Source organism: Aythya ferina (assembly GCF_964211825.1).
Source record: "Aythya ferina genome assembly, chromosome: 14".
NCBI lineage: Eukaryota > Metazoa > Chordata > Aves > Anseriformes > Anatidae > Aythya > Aythya ferina.
Genome location: NC_140312.1, coordinates 677,632 through 700,211, shown reverse-complemented (window position 1 = coordinate 700,211; position 22,580 = coordinate 677,632). Strand labels below are relative to the sequence as shown.

Genomic DNA, 22,580 nt, shown 5'->3' with positions numbered 1-22,580 from the left:
TTAATGAATGCATTTAGTCTTGGCCTTCGTGTTTCATAAATATGTACCTTTTGGCATCCAGAGTCTAAACTCACAAAAGCCAGTTACCAACGAAAGTAAGAAGGAAGAAAGGAAGTATCTTGTTCTGCTGTGCCAGTACAAAATCCATCCAGCACAGAGGCCCAGGTCTCTTCTCGTTCATCCCAAGGCAGGGGCCAGAGCTCGCCCTGCAGCCTCAGCCCCCCAGCCTGGTGACACCACGCCTGGCAGCACCGCACCTGGGCGCAGCAAAGGGAAGAGCCCACCCAGGGTTCACATCGCATCTGGGAAAACACCCAACCTGCCCCCAAGAACGGCAGCTGGCCCTTCTGCTTTATGGCAGTCAGCTAATGGGCTCAAATTTCCACAGATGCTGGATTCAAGGCATCTGAATTCAAGTGTGGTGTCAACCAACTTCAGTAAAGGTATCGAAGCTGGTCTGTGCTCACCTGAATTTTCAATGGAAGTTTAGAAATAAAACTATCCTGTTGCTGTGCACATAACAAAAGGAAGAAAAGCAAATGAGACACGGTTGGGAACTTTGCTTGCACTTCACCAGTTTTCCTGCGGCTTTCTTCCCCTGTTCAGGCACAACAGGAGAAAAATACTTGCTGAAAGAATTCAGACGTATGTAATTTAAAACTTGTATTGAGGCAGGTCTTACAACTGAAAATAATCACACTGGCAGGAGCATAATAACCAAACATTTCCAACACAGCAATCAGGGCTGAAATAATGAGCGATGTTGATTCAAGCAGGGAATAGTAACCCTACTCCGCTGTTGAAGCTGAGCTTCATTTTTGTACAATGAAGCCTCTATCCCACAGAATTAAGCTGTGAAATAAACAGCACACGGGGTGTGCTTGCACCTCCCTTGATAAGACGCAAAGCAACTGGTTAACGAGACAAGGGTCTCTTCATAGCAACGAGGGCTATTTTGTTGTTCTGCCTTCCCTTATCGAAGGCTTAATCTCTAGAGATTGTAGAACAAATTCACAAGATGCTTCTGCTTCCAAGCTTGCATTTGTTTCTCCGTGATTTTCAAGATCAACATTCCCTTACATAGCATGATTCCTTAGTCTTCTGTAAAAGGTTTGCAGTCTACAGTCCATTTCTCCTATGCACATTAAATTCTCTTTCCTCGATAAAACGGCACCAGCGAAGTTCAGGTAACAGCCACAGAATTCTGACGGCAATGAAGATAGGCTGCTCCAAGGAAACTACACAGATGCATTTTCTCCTGCAAAAGCAGAGAAATAGGTTTTAGAACATTTATTAGGAGGTAATCAATAGTCATTTGCTCTTGTCCTGAAGCTACTTAAAGAGTTGACCAAACATTCCCGCCACGGATAAACCTTGAAGATACTACTCTTCAGGAGGAAATCTTTAGAAAGAAACAACATCTTATTTTACCAAGACTTCCACACTCATATATTCACGGAGAGGAGAGGACAAAAGACCGGACACAAGAGTTGTCTTACTGAATACTGTTTTAAACTTTCTGAATTATGTTAAGCCTAATGCAATAGTAGATCACTATTTTTCTTGAAAAGTCTATAAAAATTGCCTGCTATTTATAATGGAACAAAAAAAAAAAAAAAAAAGTTTATTTGTAGAATTACAAAGACCACAATGTGCAATAGCTATCACAAGCTTTGAACAATTTTCCTCATCTGTAGACGGATGCTGCACTTACAATAGCTCATAAAGAGTGCAATCAACCACACTGCTCCTGAAGAAGAGTCTCCATTATTTTAATACCCTGAAAAAAAGCACAAATACATGCCAACTTTACACACAGTATAACTATTTCACACATTCAAAAGAACAGCCCCACGATATACCAGTAAAACCCTAAAAAGAACTGTGTTTTATGATCCTGTACTAGCTCAGTGTAGTTCTCTCTGCTGCCTGGATGGCACAAACAGCACTTACAACGCTGACTTCTCTGACAGGAACCTGGAGAAGACAAAAGACTCTTTGCAGCTTCCACATTTTTGCAAGGCAAGGCAGCATGAAGCCAGGGCATTCAGTTAGGAATGGGAATGAGAAATTCCTCTAAAATGGAAATACTGTCACTTGTATTCTTCACAGGCGATTGGGTCTGTGCAAATCAAAGCTCTACATATGAATATTTCTACTAATGCAGGAAAGAAATACTGAACACAGTCAAAAATACCACCAGAGGACCACAAGAGTGAATCTTTCTTCTAAAGGACTGATTTGTGAAGAGAAGAGGAACTGTCAAGCATTAAGCTGTTATAGAAGAGGAACTGTCAAGCATTAAGCTGTTATTAAAGCAAAATTTAGGTTGATTCTAGGATTTTTGTTTGTTTGTTTGTAGGAGTGGGGGGGTGCAATGCAGGTCAGCCCGAGGTGCTTACCAACCAGCAACAACTGTTCGGGCACACTGCACTGCTGGCAACAGAGCAGCCATCGAAAAATCTAGGGGAGGCTTTGATGGTACCAAGTGCTCTTCCCATATCAGGGCTAAAAACTGCTCCACAGCAAAGTTCTTCCCTATTTTGAAATGAGCTCAAGTTCAAGGTTCAGTACAAAGTGAGAAAGAAGCAGCTTCGCATCTGGTGGAAAAGCAAAACCAGTCACTGTAGTGAAGAAAATCCAAAACATCCCTTCCTCCCAAATGCCTTGTAGGACAGTTACAACCATTTGCCAGCCCTGCTTCTAATGTTTGGTCAGATCTTGCAGACGCAGCAAGCAAGCCTGGAGCTTACTTCTAACCTGAGTGGGACTGAGGCTTACCCTAGGATGTTCTTTGTTTACCAAGATAAATGAAAAAGAGGGTTCTCAGTTGGAGCCATCATGACAGAAAACAACAAAAGAAAGACAACTTTCACAAATAGGTCAGGAGAACTTCTTTCCACATCTCCATGACAGATGGACAAGATCTGTCTACAAAAAGCAGCTCCTCTTCCATGGCTACCCTTCACAGAAGGCCATGAGCTGACTACCTCAGTCTATCAGTCTAAACCAGACGTGCCACTGTTTGCAGAATAAAGCACTAATTGACATAAGTGAGGACTGAGGTTTGCCTAGAGAATTTTAAAATGTTATTTATTGAATCAATTATGTTCACAGCGTGACAACTGCTTTTTCTTTTATTTCTCCTCGTAGCACTGCAGACTTTTAGGCAGAAAAGTGTTGAGGAAGAAAAGGGGAATGAGAGGGGAATCCATTAAATGAATAAAAATACGAAAGGGCAGGTACAACTCATTACCCAGTATCTTTTCAGCAAGGAATGACTAAATCAAAGCCTAATCAATATATTCCTTTCAACTGAAGTTCAAACACTTAAATCTCAGCCCCAGGAGATCAGGCTTAAAGGAGCTAAATTTACACTACTTAGAGTGCAATGATGCACTCGAAATGCAGAGCAAACATTGCCTACCCATTAAACTCTGCACCTCCACAGCTACAGCTTAAAAGCTTCTCTGATTGACAAGCCACAGAGTAGTTCCACTTTTTAAAGGTGGAGGAACTCCTCTGCTGTGAGGAGCCAACGTGCTGCAAGCATCTCCGTGCTTTTACCGGGATCCCTGCAGCAGCCCGAAGCACCCACACCGCCGGAGCGCTGCGGCCTCCAGGCGACTGCTCCAGTGGGGCCGGTTTGATGCTGCTGACAGCACGCAGCACAGCAAACAGGGCACAGGACACAGCAGCTGGGCGACAGCATAGCTAGGGAAACACGGAACGGCAGTCTGAGGAGCTTCCCACACCATGGACCTGTTGAAGAGCCGATGTTTGTATCCAGATATATGCCACGAGCCAAACTGGAACCGCAGCTGGGTGGGACAGAGAGCAGGCGTTATGTCTGCAATGTGCTCCACACCTCCACGAACACTCAGGTCTAAGCAAGAGGTTAAGTGATACGCAGGAAGGTGTAAGTGGCTTGTTTTAATCTGAAGGCAATGCACATTGCAGTGCACGGCCCATTTCCATTCCCAGCACAAAAGCAGGGAACGTTTTAATGGACTAACAGAAAATGTTCTGCTGCCTCTGAAAAGAGCACCTAATACCTTGCATTCTTGCTGTAACCATGACAAAATGTTTCAGTTAAATATTGTTATTTGAGCTCAGCTCCATTTACCAGACTACGTTACAGCCTTTCGTTCCTTTCCACCCCTTACATATTCAAGTAATGGAAAAGGAATCTAAAAAAGAAATCAGGAAGTGAAAATGACAGAAATGTTGCAACGTTTAAGAGGCAATGGATAAAACATATCAATACAACAAAAATGTATTGCTAGACATGCTCCTTCATTATGCAGCCTTAAAATCGCTCCTAACATTGCCGTTTGTACTGCTTAACACTAGCAGAGATCGCCGCAACTTGGAGAAAGATGGGACAATCAGGTCATGTTTCAAGCTCTGAACACCACATACACACACCAGCTGACTGCTGGCCTCCAGCACCCCCCGGCAGGAGGCTTCCTGCAGCCTTTACTCACCCGCTGCAGAGCGATTCCCCTTCCAAAGGGAGCCAGAGCCCACGCCAACAGGCCCAGAGCAGGCTGTCCTGGCAGCTGGGGTTTACTGGTGTATCTGCTCAGACTTTTAAATTGTTCAGGAGGAAAGTTTTATTGGCCATTATCTGGGTGTGTATCGTTCATTAATAGCCTTTCTGAACAGGCAAGAAAATAAAAAAAAGCATAAATGCTGCAATTTCCACCAAAATACACCATGACTTCTACAATCAAGAGCAGGGAAGGGGAATTTTATCTTTTTTGTTTTGTTCATGGTTGGAATAAAGTAAGAGAAATATAAAAACATCACGGTTGTTCTGTCATGCATTAAAAAAAAAACACTACAGAATAGACTCATGTCAATAACAAACAACGGTTAAAAAGATCTGCCTTTCGCATCCAAGGATAGCTCTATTAATCACAACTTTGCCCTCTCACTCTGTAACACAGAGATATTTAACATTGATTGTGTGAATATATGAGTTTTCTGGTATTCATTCACAAAGTTTAATATTACCACAGTATTTTCTCCTGCTCTCCAGGTAGCTCACTCTTCTCCCTTTCCTCTGCCCCACACGGGTTGCTGCCTCCCACTGCTTTCTTACACCCTTGCATCACAGGGATGGAGAAGCACACTGCTGTCAGGATGGAGGAGATAAAGCAGGAATAACGCTTTGGCTTTGGCAGCAACATCCTTACTTTTCCCAACCAGGTGTACCAGGGGCAAGAAAAGCACCTGTTTGATCAGACCGTTAGGAAGGATGTAAATCAGGCTCCAAAGATAAGAAGTAAACCAGCCACAATGGGAGCCCAGAGAACGTTTATCAGGCAGTGTCACTCACGCGACATTTCTTTTATACCTTGATATAATACCTTTGCATTGCTGTTTATTACATTTGGGTAAAATGTGTCTCAAAATTACTCTCTAGCCAAGCCACAAAAGAAATCCTACCTAACAGCTCAGAAGAAATGAAATGCATACACGCAGCTGTTGCCAGAGGGAGACTGACGTTGTAGAGGAAAAAAAAAATACCAGGCAAGTCTGTAGATGTGTACCAGACACCCGTTTGTGTTTTTCAGAGCTCTGCAGACATAGCCAAAATTGTTAAAGGGTTTCTAACGCAGCACTGAGATATGCTGTGAGCTCGTTTGTCTCATCTGCGAGCTCTGCACTGCCCTAAGCTTGCAGGACGGGTTTCATTACCCAGCCATCGCTCCATTGCTTCCACCAGCACAGTTGTCTGCTTTTCCTTTTTTTTTTTTCTCCACTTTAAAAAGCAACAAAGATCTTACAGTTATCAAGAATAAGCAAAGGAATAAATGGTCATGCTGTGGTTTGAACTACATTTCCATCCACGGCTCCTGGGGCACAGACTCCAACATCAGGAGGGAGAGGCTGAGCTGCCTGCCCCCCGCACTGCCCGCGGGGACTCCCCCAGCGCTGCTCGGGGAAGGGCTGAGGCTGCTGCGACACTGTGTGCTCACACACCCGCTGAAGCAAAGGGAGGAAGCACGGGACACTGGTACGGACACAGTAAAATAAAAAATAAAAATAAATAAAATTTTAAAATAGAACTTTTAACACTACTAACTGCTTGGTCCGCATGAAAAATTAAAGAATGGCATAAGGCATGATCTGGCATTGGACTTCTAAGTACACCTGAACAACAAATTTCTCCAATAGATAACTTAAAAATAATAAAAATAATGGGATAATGGTAAGTGTAGGTTCATTATAGTCTCGCACACATGAGATTCATAAGCCCAGCTGTGAAACTGCCATGTTTTCAGGCTCGAACATATGCTTTCACTCATCTGAAACAATATACAAATTGTGTGGGAGGCAAAAAATATCTCATTTACATCAAAAGGGTTTAACTAAATACTCCTTTCAGCTACTCCTCTTGCTCCTTTTTCAGCAGGTACAAATTTTAAACATTTTATTTATCACAGCCTGAACCCCCAAATCTATCCAAGTCACAAATATCCCAAACCAGGATTGCCGTGTAACTGCATTTCCCAGCGAGCGCTACAGGAGACACTGCTGTTAAAACCAGTTTATCAATATGACACGGCTCCCAGAAACTGAGGCCTTTGAACGCTAATTCCTCTGGGATGCACTACTGGATAGCTTTTATCCTCTTTCATAATTCTTGCTGAAAGACAGAACTATTGAAGTATACAGAACTGCTACAGGGAGATTGACTGTGGCTATTGTAAATACATCAAGCTGCCAAAAAAAAATCTAATGTTACTGGAGAAAAATGTGTGACATGATATAAATTCATGTTGGCTATTTTTGACTATTTCAGTGTGAAGGTGCTATAGAACCTAAAATTATTATTACAGTATTAGCTGGTACAATAAGACATTAGGAAGAAAAACTGTTTCAATGCCTCAGGGAAACCAGGAATAAGAATGAATTACAGAAATTGATACAGACACATATACCATGCTTTAAAATGTATTTGAAATAAAACTATTACCATAATAAAACTAAATCCATTTCTGTTCTGCTTGTTCTCTGTAGGCAAAAGAAAAGGTCAAATATTTTTTCAACAATTACAAGATGTTAGGAATCCAGGCTTAAAACACCAACTTAGCTTTAATCCCAGACAATGCGGTGATTTGGAAACATTTTGAATATAACTCCAGGAAGAAGCTCAGGCAGTAAATAAACCTACCTTCTTCACGCCTTGCTTTAAGAATGACTGAGCGAAAGCTTCCAACACACGGTTGAGCAAACCGGCCCCCGTAACCGATATTCTGCCTTTCTGGGTGAAGTCTGTCCTATGAAACAGGAACACAACACCAACTTGTTTCTCCGCCTACTTAGTAATCAAACATAAATCTCCTTATAACGTGTTTGTCTTGACTCCCAAGCAAGGCATCACGCCGTCCCCCCACGCTGTGTACAGGCTCTGGGAGGCGCAGGCACGGAGCAGCACGAGGCGCGTGCCAGTCGCGGCTCTCGGACCAGCTCAGACGGGAGCTGCTGCAGGTGCCGGGAGCAGCAGCGCCAGCCAGGACTGGGCCAGCGAGGTGCTGTACCCTACGGGCAACAGACCGAGGCTTCTAAGTCATGGGAGCCTACCACAGAAACAGCAAACAAAGCTTGTGCGATCCTGCGGGTCCTCAGGACATCGAGCTAGACAGAGGCAGTGACAGCGGGGGGAAGAGGTCCGACGTGGACACCTTCCCACTCCCGCCACAGCAGCACTCGCCTGAGCCCAGCACCACCGATGCCCCCAGCGGGCCACAGCCACTTTTTATACATGCAAGCCATCAGGAAGACAAACACACAGCGCTCAAGTGAAGGAGCTGGTGCAGATGAGGAGCCTCCCCCAGGCACAGGACGGACGTCAGCAGTGAATGCTGGGCACCCCTGGACCTGGCTGTGCTGGCTGGGACTGATCCATTAATTTTGCTGTTTCACCGTTCTCGGAGACCAAAAAGGGCAGCTCAAGGAAAATATCGATCTGAGATTGATTTCTGTAGCACACAGCTGGCAATGCTGCTTCGTTACAGCACAGTCACAGGGTGAAGTCTATTAATGAGACCCAACTACTAAATTATTGACTAGTTAAGTACGACAAATTTGGTCTAATTGTTTTCGTGATGGGAGTTTAATTAAAGCGTCTTTAGCGATATTGTTCAGGTGGTGTCAGGGAGGGTCCCCAAAGCCTGCAAGGCTTTCAAAACATCCGGCGCCTGGCCCTTCACGAGGGGCAGCTTTTGTGTGGGAGATCCTTAACCCCGCTCTGTGGTGCAGGGCACCGCGCACACATCGCACGCCAGGTAACCCTCACTGCCCTCCCACGGCAGAGCACCCGTTTCGCCAGCAGTGCTCACTGCATCTGATGCCCGAGGAGGGGCACGGGGGGCCCTGCAGCAGCACACAGCCTGCTCCAGGGGCTGTGTCACTGCTGAGGCTGCCCCGTGCTGCTGGCAGCCCAGCTACACAGCCGGGTTTGGAGTTCTCTGCTTTCCCGAGTGCCAGTCTGCCTCAGGGTCAGAGCAAGCAGCAGTGCCTGCCTCCGCGGGCAGCTCTCCTGCGTGGGGAGGCAGAAACACGCCGAGGACAGCATCTTTCCTAACCTGGAGCAGGCCTGAAAACAGGGCCCCTGTTTTCAGGGGGGCTGGTCAGGGGGGCTCTGACCAGCCGAGGCAGCCCGAGTGTCTGCACCAGCAGCACCAACACCTACAGCTGCAAGGCCGTGCTGGTGCAGAGGAACGTGCATCCTCCCCCGAGGGAGCCGTGGGACAGGCTCCATCCCTCTGCAAGGGCAGGGGGGCTCAGCAAACTTCTGAAACACCGTGACTTAAAAACCAAGAGGAATATATCCTTAAACAGCAAAGTCCCAGCACTAGGCTTTCAAAACTGCTTGAACCCCCAAAACTGAATTTTGTCTGAAGTTGCAGGTTTTTTTCTTTAGCATCCTGAGAGCTCTCAGAAGCCAGGCAGACCTTGCTGGACAGCCCTGCCACACTTCCCAGGGAACATCACACGGCAAAAGTAAAGACTAATTACAGTGGACACCAGAGCACGGTAAAAACTAATGGGGTTGACATCAGCTAGAAACAGATCTATTTTTAAAGACAGTTGCATGTATTACATAGCTGCTCGTTTCACTGCTGCAGGAATTAGAAATTCCACTCCTACCCCGTCATAAACATGCATTAAGACATTTTTGTGCTCCACTCAGCACAAACACAAGTCTATCTTTCTCGCAGGCAAAGTCCCATGCCAGCTTACACCTTTGGGTCATGGTGGGCCAAACACCAGAGAAAGAAAATTGTTTGGGAGCAAGAGCGCTCCGTGCCAAGGACTGGCAAGCAGGAGGTAGCTGATAATTTTTAAACTGCTAGCCAAGCATCTGCTGGTAGACATGAGAGCAAAATGAATGCTCTGGCTGTGCCTGCTGTGCAGAAACAGCGGGGCAGCCTTCTATGACTGCAGAGGAGCACATGGAAAATTAATTTCCAACAATTATTTGTGCTCTGGCCAGAGAACCTAGCCCAGCATCTGAAGGAGCCAGCGGAAAGCCACAGAACATTTATAGTAGCTGCTTTAAACGCAGTCAAGACTCAGCAAAGAATTGTTATTCAGATCCTTCCAAGCATTCAAAAGGCAACAGAAAACACTTTTTGGGCCAGGGGACCACAGCAGCCTGGAGCAGGCACCCAGGCACTCACCAGTTTGGGTTTTCCAAGCTCTCCCTGAAGACAGACTCCTCACTCAGGGACGCATACTGTGTCCATGTGAGACAGTGAGTTTTCATAGACATATTTCTTTTCTGCATATTGAGCCACGATTCCTCTTCCAGGTAGATGTCGGGCACTTTTAAGGCACTGACCTGCAAGTAAAAGAATTGGAGAGCTTTGAAAAAAGAAAAAAAAAAAAGAAAAAGAAAAAAAAGCATTTTAAGAGGGTAGAAGCACTTCTCAGTACCTGGCATACACTTGTAGCCTCAGGGGGTAAGACTGAGGACTACTGAGGAGGGGACATCAGCTCTGGCTCACGCTGACGAGCAGAGCCAACCTCCTCAGCACGCACTGGAGGCCATGCAAAAGCTCCAAAATTCCTGGGGATTGCTCAGCCCCCAGCCGGACTCGCAGGACTGCTCGGCACCAAGTTACCTGACCCTTCGTGTCCCCTGCCCTGCTGCCGACGGCTCCCTCACAGCCAGGGGGACAGAGCCCACTCCCGCGGGGTTACCTGCGAGCCGCCCCCCGGGGCCACGGGGACGGGGGGGGGCCACGGGCACTGCCCCCCTGCACGCCCCTGGCAGCCCTGCCCCAGCCGCCTCCTCTAGAGCCCACTCAACCTGCGAGGCTTTTATCTGGCAACGTGGGCTGCGGAAGGGATGGAAATCTCACCATCGGCTTATTTTACATTCTGCATGTATAGGGCAATGATATGTTCTCCTTGGCGGATGAGGCTTGGAAGAGACAAACACATGTTTAGAGGCAAAAACACACAGAGTCTTCAGAGTACCAGGAAAAAGAGCTATGTATACTTTGAAGCATGCAGGCCTTGAAAAACAGTTATTTACCCATGCACGAACATAAACATACTTTTCTGTATACAGGCTGTATGCTGCCAGATACTCTGCAACAAACAAATAATAAATCGAGGTTAGTCCTCTCCCACAAACTGTGAGGAAAGGACTGCTCTCACCAGGCACGGGACTGAAACACCACGGGACTGCACACCCCGGGTCCTTGCATTTCCTACAGCCTTTAAGGACTCGCACCTTATCCTCCTTACATGGACTCAGCGATGCCATGTTTAACTTGTAACATGCCAGAGGCACACTGAGCATTATTTTAATTCCCTCTGAGTTTCCTTTCAGAGTGGCTTTTCGTTAGAGACAACGGCCCAGCATGGTCCAAGTCATGGATCAGACATCCGACAGGAGCTCAAGCAGTTACCTTCCTCAGGATCTCAGGAATTACATTCTTGCACGTTGCAATTCTCCTCCGGTAAACAATCCCTGTAGACAAATCTGTTGGTAAAAGCCAAGGGAAGAGTTACGGCAGCAGATATTACCATTTTTCAAAAAAAAAAAAAAAAAAAAAAAAAAAAAAAAGAAAAAAGTAGTTGCAAGACTTCACAGACAGCAAATGTGCAAGCAGAAATGTTGGCAAATTAGCAATGCAGTAGGGGTTTTATTTATTTACTTTTTTTTTTTTTTTTTTTTCTAAGTATAACAGAGTACGCCTGCTGCTTGCCAGACAGGGCTGTAAGCAAGGCTGCTACAGGCACTGCCTCAGGAGGGATCAGCACCCAGCACTGCACCCAGGCACCCTCACAGAGCGTGGCACAAACACCTCCCTGTGCCCGCCCCGGTGATCCCGGGCGGCCAAGCCCCGCAGCAGGCAGTGCCAGGCCGGTCCTGGTGCCGGTGGCAGCCTTCAGGGCCCATCCTGGTCCTGCCCTGTCCCGCAGCACGCCGCTGGCTGGGGCGAGGGAAGCGCTCAGGCCCCTGAGCTGCCGGGCCAACACGCAGCCTGAAGCTTCCCTTTATTTCTACCCTCACCCCGATTTATATTCTCGAGCTCGTTCTCCGGGCAGACGTACTGCACACATGATTTGCAGAGCCGCCGTGTCTCCTTACGCATTTATTTTTGCATTGAATTGGAGCAGCGACAAGGACAAAACTATCTATTAGGAAACAAATTACAGTTATTTACCATCTCAGAAAATGGCTGGCTTTTAGAACCACTTTGCCTTTTAATATTTAATGACCCAGATCAAGAACAGAAACCTCGGGATAGTACCACACGAGAACCCAACTGGCAGGCAGCCCAGGTTAAAGACTTGTCAGAGATAGAAGAGTGTGTTCTCAAACAGCATTTGGTTGGGTCCGTGAAATGAAAACTTCATGGGGTTTGGTTTTCAGGACTGGAACAAACACATCACATAAATAATACGAAGCATCTCCATGCAACGGAGAGCAGAAAAGCATCTCCAAGATGAGTGGTTTACTCCCTTCGATAAAAATGCCAGGGCAGCACTAATGTTCTGTTTGCTTTAATCTCAGAGCAACCTCACTGAGGGCCACCACCAACCCTGAGCTGCAAGGCAGAAGACATCTCCAAAAGTACGACAAAGAGCAGCCAGAAGAACTTGGGACTAAGACTTAAGAGTCAACAAGTTCTTACTTCTTTCCAAATGAGAATTCGATCACTAATCCAGTATTTAGAAGAAGGGAATAATTACTGTGCAAAGTCCTACGGTATTTGATTCCCACGTGGTGGCACAACAGTTTAATACCTCACAGGCACGTTACTTGAAGTGCCTGACTGCAAACACATCTTGCAACCTCAGCAATGGAAAACAGCCCGTGCAGGACCACCAGACCTCATCTGCTAACCATGCTCCGACCTGAGCACATTTATTTGCCCGTCACTACGACTGGGAAGTGGTAACGTCTAACTCTTGGTATTCCAGGAACCCTGATAAGGGGCAGACTGAGGGTCCGGGTTCACCGGCTGACTGCCTGCACCCTACAGGGCCACCGTGCAGGTGGCTGGGCCCTGGAACTGCCTCGCCATGCGGTGGGACAGTGACACGTCCCCCAGGCAGGGACCTGCACAGCGAGGCAGGGAAGTGCTTGCAGAGCGCCTGAGGCCTGACCCCAGCGCTCACCGTGCTCAATTCCAGCTGCCTTACCCCTGGTCTGCAGAGCACTACGGCTGGAAATCGTCACAGAAGTGCCAGGGAACCGCACAGCAGCAGAACGTGCTGCAGGAAAAGCAGGCAAGCCATCTCTGACAGCCTCAGACTACGTTGAAAATCCAAATGCTTAATCCAGCTAAAACACATGCTTGTGGGGGCAGGTTAAATATTTTCTCAGTCTCACTTATGCCTAGGAGTCCTGCATGCTGGATGTGTGCAGTGCCCAGCTGCTGCTGAAATAAAGCTGTTCAATAGTTAACACTGAAGGTTATGAGAAGCGTTAGTTAGCTTTTTAAGAAAAGTCAGGCAGCTTACCTGTTTTCTCTTCCACTGTTTCTACAGCCATGACGTGTTTGTCCATGGGACTGGGGTACTGGGATAAAAATGCACAGAGTAAACATTACTGCTCGCCACGTGGGTAACAGCACAGGGCTGCCTGCCACGCGGAGAGCCGAACGCAGTCACATCGCTTCTCTCAACAGGCACAGGCTGCTTCGCTTCAACAGCCTGCAGACTCCATTCGGATCAGGAAGAATTTGGTAAGACCAGCTTAGTAAGATTAGAACAGAAATGAGAGGGACAGGGCTACAAGGACCTTACTTCCACTGCACAAAGCAATCAACACTCAGGTCAATAACAAAATCTAAAATGTAAAGCACAAGAAAATTTATTGAACTCAAATAATACTGAAAAGTTACCGTAACATCCATGGTAAAAAAAAATGCCAGGCTGGAGAAATGCTGAACACCAAATTAAAATCAGCATTGAACATAATAGGGAGCTTCAGAAAAGGTGGAGAAATTGCATTTTAAGACCAAATCAATTTGGGTAATGCAATTACGATGTGTAACCACGGGTGCTCCAAAATCCTGACGAGATCTTCGGTTCTGGGCCAAAAAGGTCGACAACTCAGAGCAGGCTGCTCTACAACCCAGCTCTCCTGCTTCTCACTGCAGAACAAAAGTCAACTCTAAAAGCACAAGGTTTTCAAGTCCTGTTCTGCACAGGAGCTGGAGCCTTCCCCACAACACGCTGCTGTGAAGTGGCAGTACTGGCGTAATTGCATTATCAACGTAACTCACGCTGTAAGGCCCAATCGTGCGAAACACAGAACCATTTCCATAAATCTTTCACTAAATAGCAGGCTCTATTACCCGAGTACTTAAACAGACATAGACTCAATCTCCTACACGGCTCAGAAAAAGAAATAACACGAGAGGCCCACAAGCAGATGTAGCGGCTTGGAGAGCCTGCCAGGCACAGGAGCAGCCCTGCCAGCCGCAGCCTCCCTGCGCGGCCCCACTCCCTAAAGCTGTGGGCAGCAGGGCACAGCGAGCCCCAGCCCTGCCGTACCCGCTCCTCACAGGGCTGCCCCCACACCCCGGGCACCATGCCCAGCGCCACTGAGGGCTTTGGAGCCCCCGCTGCTCATCCACAGCAGTCATTCATGCAGTTCCAACAAGTTCCCTCAGTAAATTGCCTTCCCGTGCTTCCCCAGTGCCTTGAGGGTCGAGGTTGGCAGGGACCCCAGGGTGTCTCAGGCAGGGCCACCCAGGACCACATCCAGACAGGTCCCGAACACCTCCGAGGAGGCAGACTCCCAATGTGCTCATTTTATTGACGTCTGTCCCTCCGTCGCTCTAAAAAGACCCCAAACAAATCATCAACAGCAGAAGCTGTGAAGCTGACTGTCCTTAAAATACACTTTTTTTTCTTTTTTTCTTTTTTTTTTTGTGACTGCCAGCCGTGTGTTTCCCAAAGATGCTGAGTCCGTTTTAGAGACTTAGTGCACAAACGTGGCACCCGCAAACAGCATTTCCAAAGCTGAGTCCCACAGCCAGAAAATCCCTCCGCATTTCCAGCACGGGGAGTGTCTGAGCAGTCACCACACTTATTGCCACATTTCGCTGCTTACTGAAATTGAAGCTTTCCATTCCCTATTTGCAAAAATGTGACAATTAAAAAGGGAGTAATTCCTGTGCCCCTACTCGGTCTTCCTGCAAATGTATCGATTGTTTTCTACGAGGACCAACACAGAATTGATTCCATCAGTCATTACTCTGAATCCAGGGAATTAAGACCCTACATATCCTTCCTAACTGGAATGCATCAGATCATTTATCAAAAGCAGCAGTTTCTAACCACAGTGGTGTTTCTTAGAAGTTATTTGAGGGAAATAGCAGACCTTTAAAAGCAGCACTGTGTTTAGCAGCAGAGAGAAATCACTGCAGTTACACATAATGATTTGTACAAAAATGAAGTATTTCAAAGCAATGAAGGGCTGGTTTTACATGCAAGATCAAATGGAGCCCACATAAATCAAAATGACAGCTTCAAAGACTTGCGAAAAATAATAATATTTAAATTCATATATATTCTGATTCTTTCTTTTCCAACAGCGAGGAAATGAAGCGGTGACACTGCGAAATCAGCTAAACCTTTCCACATTCCTTCACTTTATTACTGGGTCGGAAAGGTGGTGGTTGTGAATAAACGTGAATTAAAAAAAAAATTCTAGCAAACCCACTGCGTAGATTACTTACTGCAATGAAAATCAATACGTGCATAGGCCTCTCACATCCGGATACATTTATTTCAAATACAAATCAATCTGTCACACTTGAACTGAGCCTGAGTTACTGCTCGTGGGCTCAGCCTGAGGTGTCACCTCAGCCACCACGTGTCCACCTCACTCAGCACGTCCCTGAGGAACGATGGAGCTGGGCCACTACCTGCCCTTTGCCACCAGGAGCTACGGCAGGGCTTAGACATGTGGGCAGCATCTGCAGGGCTTCACGACTGCCATGCGCTGCAGGACTTGGATCCTGTGTCTCGAGAAATGCATGACACAGGCAAAAGGTTTTCCAGGGTATTTGTGAACTGACGTACAAGTATATACCTCAGTATCTGAGGTAGAAGGCTGTCCGTCTGATGACCACTGATTTATCAAAGTGGAGGAAGCATTCTGCGGTCAGGGCACATTTTTAGAGAGGCTGGGTGAAAACTTTGCTGCGGAGGGCAGCAGTGCTTTAAACTGAACCTGAGAGGTGTGTAAGGGGGACGAGGATTGCAGGGGGTGAGGAACAAAACACACCAACGCCGTCCAGAGTCAGAGTGATCCTCTTGACTTCTGTGATCAATCGAGAGAGGTCGTAAGATGCAGTCAATACAGAAAATGCCCCAGTACAGGCAATATGTGGGACTTCTGAGAGCCAGGAGATGACTTGACACAAACATGCCCTTGAGGAACCCTGACTGTGGCCTCCTCTGAGAGCAAGCCCTGTTGCACCTTCCCACCCTACCGCAACATAACAGCACTCAGTGGTTCAACTTGCAGGACCCTGACAGAAAGAACAGGATCGGGAGCACTGAAAATCAACTTTAACTATGGGATTTATGAGTAACTAAACCAATCCTTCAACCACACTGAATTACTGGTTAAAAGCAAGTGATGCGCTTTGCTGGCACATACAAACGAGGATTATTTTAACCTCCCTGCTCTGTGCCTCTGGCTGTCATAATCAGCCTCACTGTTCACCTCCAACTGCCCTTCTTAAGTCACACAGAAGTATACTACAGAATACAATTCTATGTGTATTTCTACTCTGGTTCGTATCTTTCACAATGAAAAGCACTAACCCTGCTTCTCTTCTGATGGCTAGCTCCCAAACACTCACAAAAACCAGCAAAAGATGCCTCCTGCCTTTTCTTCTCCAAGTTCATTCAAAGCTTTCATATTAATATTTCAAAGCACATCCATTAGTCAGCCATAGTGTGGCAGTCTAAACTACATGGTGAGTAAATTTGACTACCCAAGCTTGCCAACTATACAGCTCAGGCTTTCTGCAGCAGGACAAAAAAGATTTTCTTTTGCCATTTTTTTTTCTGTTTTTAAAGGAAACCTTAAATGCGTCTTTCTGAAGTCTTGTGCTAGGACAAGAAAAGAACATCTGTAGATGATTAAGAGAAACAGAAGAGAAATAGAAAGATTCCAGACAAAGCATTTTTACGCAAAATTCTGCAAAGAAATTTTGAATTTTTTCTTTGTAAGAGTTCCACACAAAACATATTTGGTCCTCATTACAGGCCAAGGCACCACCACAGGGATTCGGTTCCCCTTTATAATGAGCTGAACACCAGAAAAAATGAGGCAGTCAATTAAAAAAACCATGCCACATCTTTTAGAGCTGTGTGTACCTGGTCAGTCATTATCCCGCGAAACTGACAACGCAGGCAGGAAGCTGACCCCACTGAGACCACCGGCAAAAGCCTGGTGACCTCAGCAAGTTTCAACGCAGTCTTCAAAAGCTTTCAGCAATAAAAGCTTGTTATTTCTTGGATGAAAAGCCTTGTGCTCCTACCACGAGCCATAAAACCGATCCCATTGTTAATGGCCTGACAGTTTCAGCGCAGAGCTCCTTGCCAGGAGGCGGCTGTGCCCGCGGCAGGCAGGCCGTGAGGAGCTCGCTGCCGGCCGTCACCCAGCGCTGCTGGGCCGGGGCTGCTCCCGCAGGGCTCAGCCTCTGCTCTGCCAGGGGTGGATGCGCTCCCGGCTCCCCTTGGCATCGGCTCCGCCACAGCCCAGCCACTGCTAGCGGGCACCTGGGAGCTGGCACCTCCCCATGGCAGGGGCACGGGCATGGACACGGACACAGCCTTCCTCTCCTGCACGCTGGCTACAACAAGGGCGAATTCAGCCCAAAGTCAGCATCTGTGCAGACTTCTTGTCCTGATGAGAACAGTCACAAACCCCCGGGGCTCTGTGCCAAGGAAACACCCCGCGCTATCCCCACACTGTCCCATTCACTTCTGTGGTTAATGTTTAAACACCTGTGGCCAGACCAACCGTCATGGGGCCCGCTCCTGTTTTTCACTTTGGTGTTCCCAAAAGCTGGTTGCAGCAGGAGGGCAAACGCCCAGCACCAGTTTTTCATGAGGATTCCACCTCACCCCTACTTCTGTGCTACTGTTCAAGGAAAGCACCAGCAGGAAGGGCAGCCCTGATGCACAGCTCGGGGGCCGGGTCTGAGAGCAGCGTGCAGGGGGAGCTGCAGGGGGCAGCCCCGCACGGAGCAGCCCCGCACGGAGCGCTGCCCCCTGCCCCGCTGCCCCCTGCCCCGCACAACGCTCCCCGCACGCCCACCCGAGCCCCGAGCCGCGATGGGGCCGGGCACTGCCCGCTGCGAGGCGCTGCAGCCCCGCGGCGGCCGCGGTTACCTTGCGGAGGTAGCTGGCCACCACCTGCTCGAAGGGGTAGCGGTACACGCGGTGCACCTCCACCGTCACCCCCATGGCGGGGCCCGGCCCGGCACGGCACGGCCCGGCCGCCCCTTCCTGCCCCGCCCGCGGGCCCGCCCCGCACCGCCACCATCTTGCGGGGCCGGCCCCGGGGCAGCCCCGGGAGGGACGGAGCAGCCCGTGAGGAACCGCAGCGCTCGTTGGAGGCACCGGCCCCTGCCCCGGGCCCCTCTGCGGCCGGGAAGGCGCTGCCCCGACGGGGGTGGCTGGAGGATAATGAACACGCTGCCTAAACGCGTGTGTGCGCCTGGTTTTACTGTAAACGTGCAAATATCGGGCAGCAGCACTGCCTGATCGCCTCCTTCTTATCTGAGGCTGGCGAACTTCTAAACGAGAGCGGCAGCGACCAAACGGGGGGAGCCGCCTGGGTGCACACAGAGCCTGGCGGAGAAACGAAGCGAATCCGGCATCGGCTACATTTGTGTTTATTTGTAATTAAACCCTTGGTACCCACTGAAAAATTTCAGTAGGAGACACATGGAAGTCTAAGAGCTAAAAGGGCGTTATTTCTAGTGATTTCAGTACTGGGGAGAAGTTTTAAAGCCTCCCATAGAGAAGGAGAAACTTGGCCCTGCCAAGGCGTGCAGCCTCAGCACCGAGAACGAGCGAGCAGCCTCTTAACTCCTCAGTCTCAGCGGTAATATGCAAGTGAAGGCTGCATTACCATTACTCATGAATATGAAATGTAATGATTTAAGGCTATGGGGAGGGAGGAAAGAAAAAAAAAAAAAAAAAAAGACATTCCCCCATTTGCCTCCACCTTTTGAAGCCCTTGTGTTCTGCATCACCAGTGGCAGCCTGCAAAGTATTCAGCATCATTGCTTCACCTCAACTAATTAGAGTTTACCTCTTGCAGATTACAACATGGGATTAATATTAAGCAACAAAAATCCTGCTCACCACCAGCCTGATCCTGAAAAGTGCTGAGCATTGGAGAGGGGAATTTTAGTTCAGCACTTCCTCATAAGTAGGCCAAAAACTCATTAACTTCTATTTATAATAATAAATTACTGTGCATTTTTATAGCTTCAGATTTGGGAAGAGTTTTCAGTTTTCCCCCATAAATCAGACCCCACAGGAATCACCGTGTCCATAAAAGCAGATGTAAGAATTAGCAAAATCTTCGGGAAACACTTGTGACACTGCAAGGCAAGTTCAGAGTTAATCGCGAAAGATGGTGTAATGTTAAAATGTTCAGCAAATTAAAACCCAGAGGAGGCACCACTCTGGTTCTGCCTTGCTGTCATACAAACACACTTCACACCCGGACTATTAACGACGTGCCCAACCTGCGCCTACTGCTGCTGCTTTTTGTTGCACTACCACAGTGCCAGCTGGGGGGATGCGGCTGCGCCGAGGGGCAGTGCCAGCAGACCCAGGCCAAGCTGATGCAGGAGACATTTACGCAGATCTTGTCATGTAGCAGCCTGGATATGTTCACCCCACAGGGCTACAAGCAGCATGTTTGCAAAGCAGGGTCTGGGCTGATTAAAAAGCTGGACAGATATGTGTAACAAACAAGAGGAACAGTTGGTAGCAGAGGTGCTGTGTTCGCATTACGGTGAGATGTGTGTAAGGCGCCTTTCTCATCTTTAGAAAACTTTCTGTTAGAGCGAGGCTGCTTGAAGATGAAATAATTCAAAGTTCTTCACAAAGTATCGGTGCAGTGCTTGTGGACTGCTGCAGCCCTGGTCATGCAGCACAGATCTGGCAGGGCTGCACACCGCTTTCATTGCAAGCTGGGCATCGGAGAGCCCTGTAGGACTCTCTGAATCTGTTTGCTAGCATTGAAAACTTGCTTCCATGGCACAGCGAGCAAGGAGCAGAGCCTGATCCTTTACACTGGGAACAAGCGTGTTCAGCATCTCCTTCCTGCAACAGAAAGATCACAAACAAAATCTGTACTCAAGATCAGACATCACAGTCAGTAACAGCTGAAAGCAGGAGATTCTCTCCTCTGGTCTTTAAAGCAATCGTGGTTCCTGACACGCCACTCTGCCAATAGCATTTGGTTCTCTATAGCAAGATCTCCAAGGTAAAGGCTCCTGTGTGTCTGGGGACGATTTGTGGATACTTCTGCAAAATGGAAAGTTAATGTGGCTGGGTTTGAAACACAATACTTTGAAATTCATCTTTTCTTCTCTTGCAAGGGTCTGCATAGCTCCCCATCTTCCTGTCGTTTCTTAATGTGGCCGTTTTACCAGCTCTGTGTTAAGCCACGCTTCCTTCCCTCGTGCACTGCTCCTCACCCTCTGCCCCCGCCAGTCTCCCAGCACTGACACACACATGGCTTCTCTCAGGCTTCTCCTTGTGCCTGCAACGTGCCCCAGGGCTGCCAGCCTCTTTCAAATCCCAGCTTAAAATTCACTACTTCCACAGAGCCCAGGATTGAAAATCTGCAGCAGGAAGCACGTACCCGGGCACAGGCTCACCATTTTGGTGTCAGTTCAGTGGCCTGCATCATTCCTGTGCCACGGTGCTGCCTTACCCAGCAGAACAGAATGAGGCTTAACTAAGACATGGGAGTTGGTGCTGGGTATGCTTTACATCGTGCCTACATGGTAATTTGACAGGCCAAATTAGCTGACTTCTCAGGAGAATAACCTTCCTGTGGTTTGGTCATCTCATTGATTATTTGTATTACCAGTGCATAAAGAATCCAAAACTATTCTGGAAAAAAAATATCCACAGTCTTGGTTCTTTCAGATTTTACTCTTTGTTCCCAAATATCTCAGACAAGCAATTCTCTCAGTAGATGGGATGAATCTTACCTTTGATGTCAAAGCCCTCTTTCTGAAAATTATGTTTATTTCAATACTGACAAAGGACAAAAAGGCTGCTTAGCTTCTCAGGGTTGTTCTCACTTTTCATGGGGACTTTACGTAAGTGAGCCCCAAGCAAGGCTCATGGCTGCAGAGCATCCAAGGCAACCTGCATTATGCACAGGAGGTTGGTTTCAGGTTGGCAAATTTGTAATGCTTGGTATTTACCCTGCATGACAACATTGTTTTGTGGGATCAAATTATGGTCAGACTAATTGGGATTCTGACCAACAAAGACTAACCCGTGAGAAAATAAGGGGAAGACACAATCCTATTTCAGCTGATATAAAATTTTATCCTCAGGCAGTCTCAGCCACACGGCAGCTGTGTTTAGCCTTGTCAGGCTGGAGAAACTCAGGCCTGCTCTTATTCCGCTGGGAGAGAGTGAAGAAAGATGGACCTAAGCCAAACTACATAAATGTCAGCGATCTCCGAGGGAAACATCAAGTGGGAGACATGAGGACGCTGGAAACAGAGCAGCTGTCCCCAGAGTGCAAACCGTGCTGCGGCACTGATTAGTTATCTCCATGTTGGAAGAGGAACAAAGTGATGCTTTTAATCCAAATGTAGTTGAAGTGTCAGATACAGACATGGATGGGGCTTGGATGGGAATATTGAGCTGTTTGACGGGGGCTGCAAGACCCAAAAGCCTTGGGGAACAAAAGCAATTTTGTTTATATATGCACTTACCTGCATATGCTGGTTGCAGGCAACCTTTCTCTCCACCTCTTTTTTATGTCCAGTGCCAATTCTGTCTTTCCTTTCGTGGTATATGAAGGCCCAGTCATTTATTCCCTCAGTCTGGATGATTCTTCTCATGAGCTCTTTCTGGTCCATCGGTGCACGGATGATTTTCAGGTTATTTGTATAGATGATGATCTTACCAAAATCTATGACTGGGGAAGCCTGTAGAAGGATCTTAATCAACGCCTTGCCCGTATGAATACACTGCAAGCACTGCCGACCCCTGGGTTCCCAGAAGAAAACCCTTTTCCCTACTGCCTGGCCGCCCCGAGGCTGGCTCTGCCCCACAGGCCAGCTTCCCACGGCCCTCCAGAGCACGGTGCACACAGGGGCACAGGGGAGGAGAGATGGAAAGACAGGCCATTAACGCTGGCAAAGTGGTCAGATGATTTAAAAAAAAAAAAAAAAAAAAAAGCTCATTTTCTAATGTTCTAACGTTAAATTTTGATCCTAGCAGCCAGGCTAAATACCCATCTATGGGGAAACTCGATTTTGCATTCTTTTCTAATTATTTTTAAACTAGCCTTGATCTGGTCAAACACATTTTGAAAGCAGCATTTTGCTTACCTGGTCCCTCTTTCCCTTAGCATTTTACCAGGTATCATATGGCAGTTGCCATAGCCTATTGCTTTACACACTCTTCATATTTCACTCTGTATAAGTGTCTGTCAAGAAGTGATGCAAAAGGAGATGCTCTCCTAAGAAAATGCCGTGACAGACTCCGACCATCCAGCGCAGGTTGGCTGATGGCTCTGCTGGCAGCCAGGCACCTGCTGCTTTGCACCAGCAGAGGCATGGAGGGGCAGCAAGCTCAAACCCTGCCCGTTGGCAGAGGGCTTTAAACACCTCGTATTTCTTATGCAGACGTGGTGTCTCCAAATACTGAGTGCATGTTGATACAAAACAAAACAGATATTGGATAGCATGATTACTCAAAGTACTTACAGTTAGGGAGACTAGGGAATAGAGATGAGTATTACCCAAGAATGCAGAACAAATTAATGGTATAGATAGGATCACATAAGTGCT

The 22,580-nt window shown here is 47.5% G+C and overlaps 2 protein-coding genes across 5 annotated transcripts in view; both read right to left on the bottom strand.

Moving 5' to 3' along the window:
- Positions 1–648: 648 nt before the first annotated feature.
- On the bottom strand, positions 649–18,162 carry PRELID2 (PRELI domain containing 2). Of its 4 annotated transcripts, XM_084535788.1 has the most exons (7): positions 17,905–18,062; positions 13,003–13,060; positions 10,938–11,011; positions 9,699–9,859; positions 7,187–7,292; positions 1,715–1,780; positions 649–1,258 (listed from the first exon to the last, which is right to left on the bottom strand). In XM_084535788.1, exons 1-6 carry the CDS (start codon positions 17,977–17,979, stop codon positions 1,736–1,738), a joined length of 519 nt encoding a protein of 172 aa, XP_084391914.1. In that variant the 5' UTR covers positions 17,980–18,062; the 3' UTR covers positions 649–1,258; positions 1,715–1,735. The 4 variants fall into 4 exon arrangements, with proteins under 4 accessions (XP_084391914.1, XP_084391913.1, XP_084391912.1 ...); XM_084535787.1 differs by lacking the exon at positions 13,003–13,060 and having other exon boundaries at positions 17,905–18,162; XM_084535786.1 differs by lacking the exon at positions 1,715–1,780 and having other exon boundaries at positions 17,905–18,063.
- A 128-nt stretch (positions 18,163–18,290) lies between these two features.
- The window catches only part of GRXCR2 (glutaredoxin and cysteine rich domain containing 2), a 30,002-nt gene continuing 25,712 nt past the window's right edge, over positions 18,291–22,580 (bottom strand). The window contains exons 3-4 of the mRNA XM_084535785.1: positions 21,498–21,713; positions 18,291–19,857 (exon numbers count right to left, since the gene is read on the bottom strand). Of these exons, the coding sequence (XP_084391911.1) occupies positions 19,678–19,857; positions 21,498–21,713 (396 nt within the window). The 3' untranslated portion in view covers positions 18,291–19,677. The remainder of the gene's footprint in view (positions 19,858–21,497; positions 21,714–22,580) is intronic.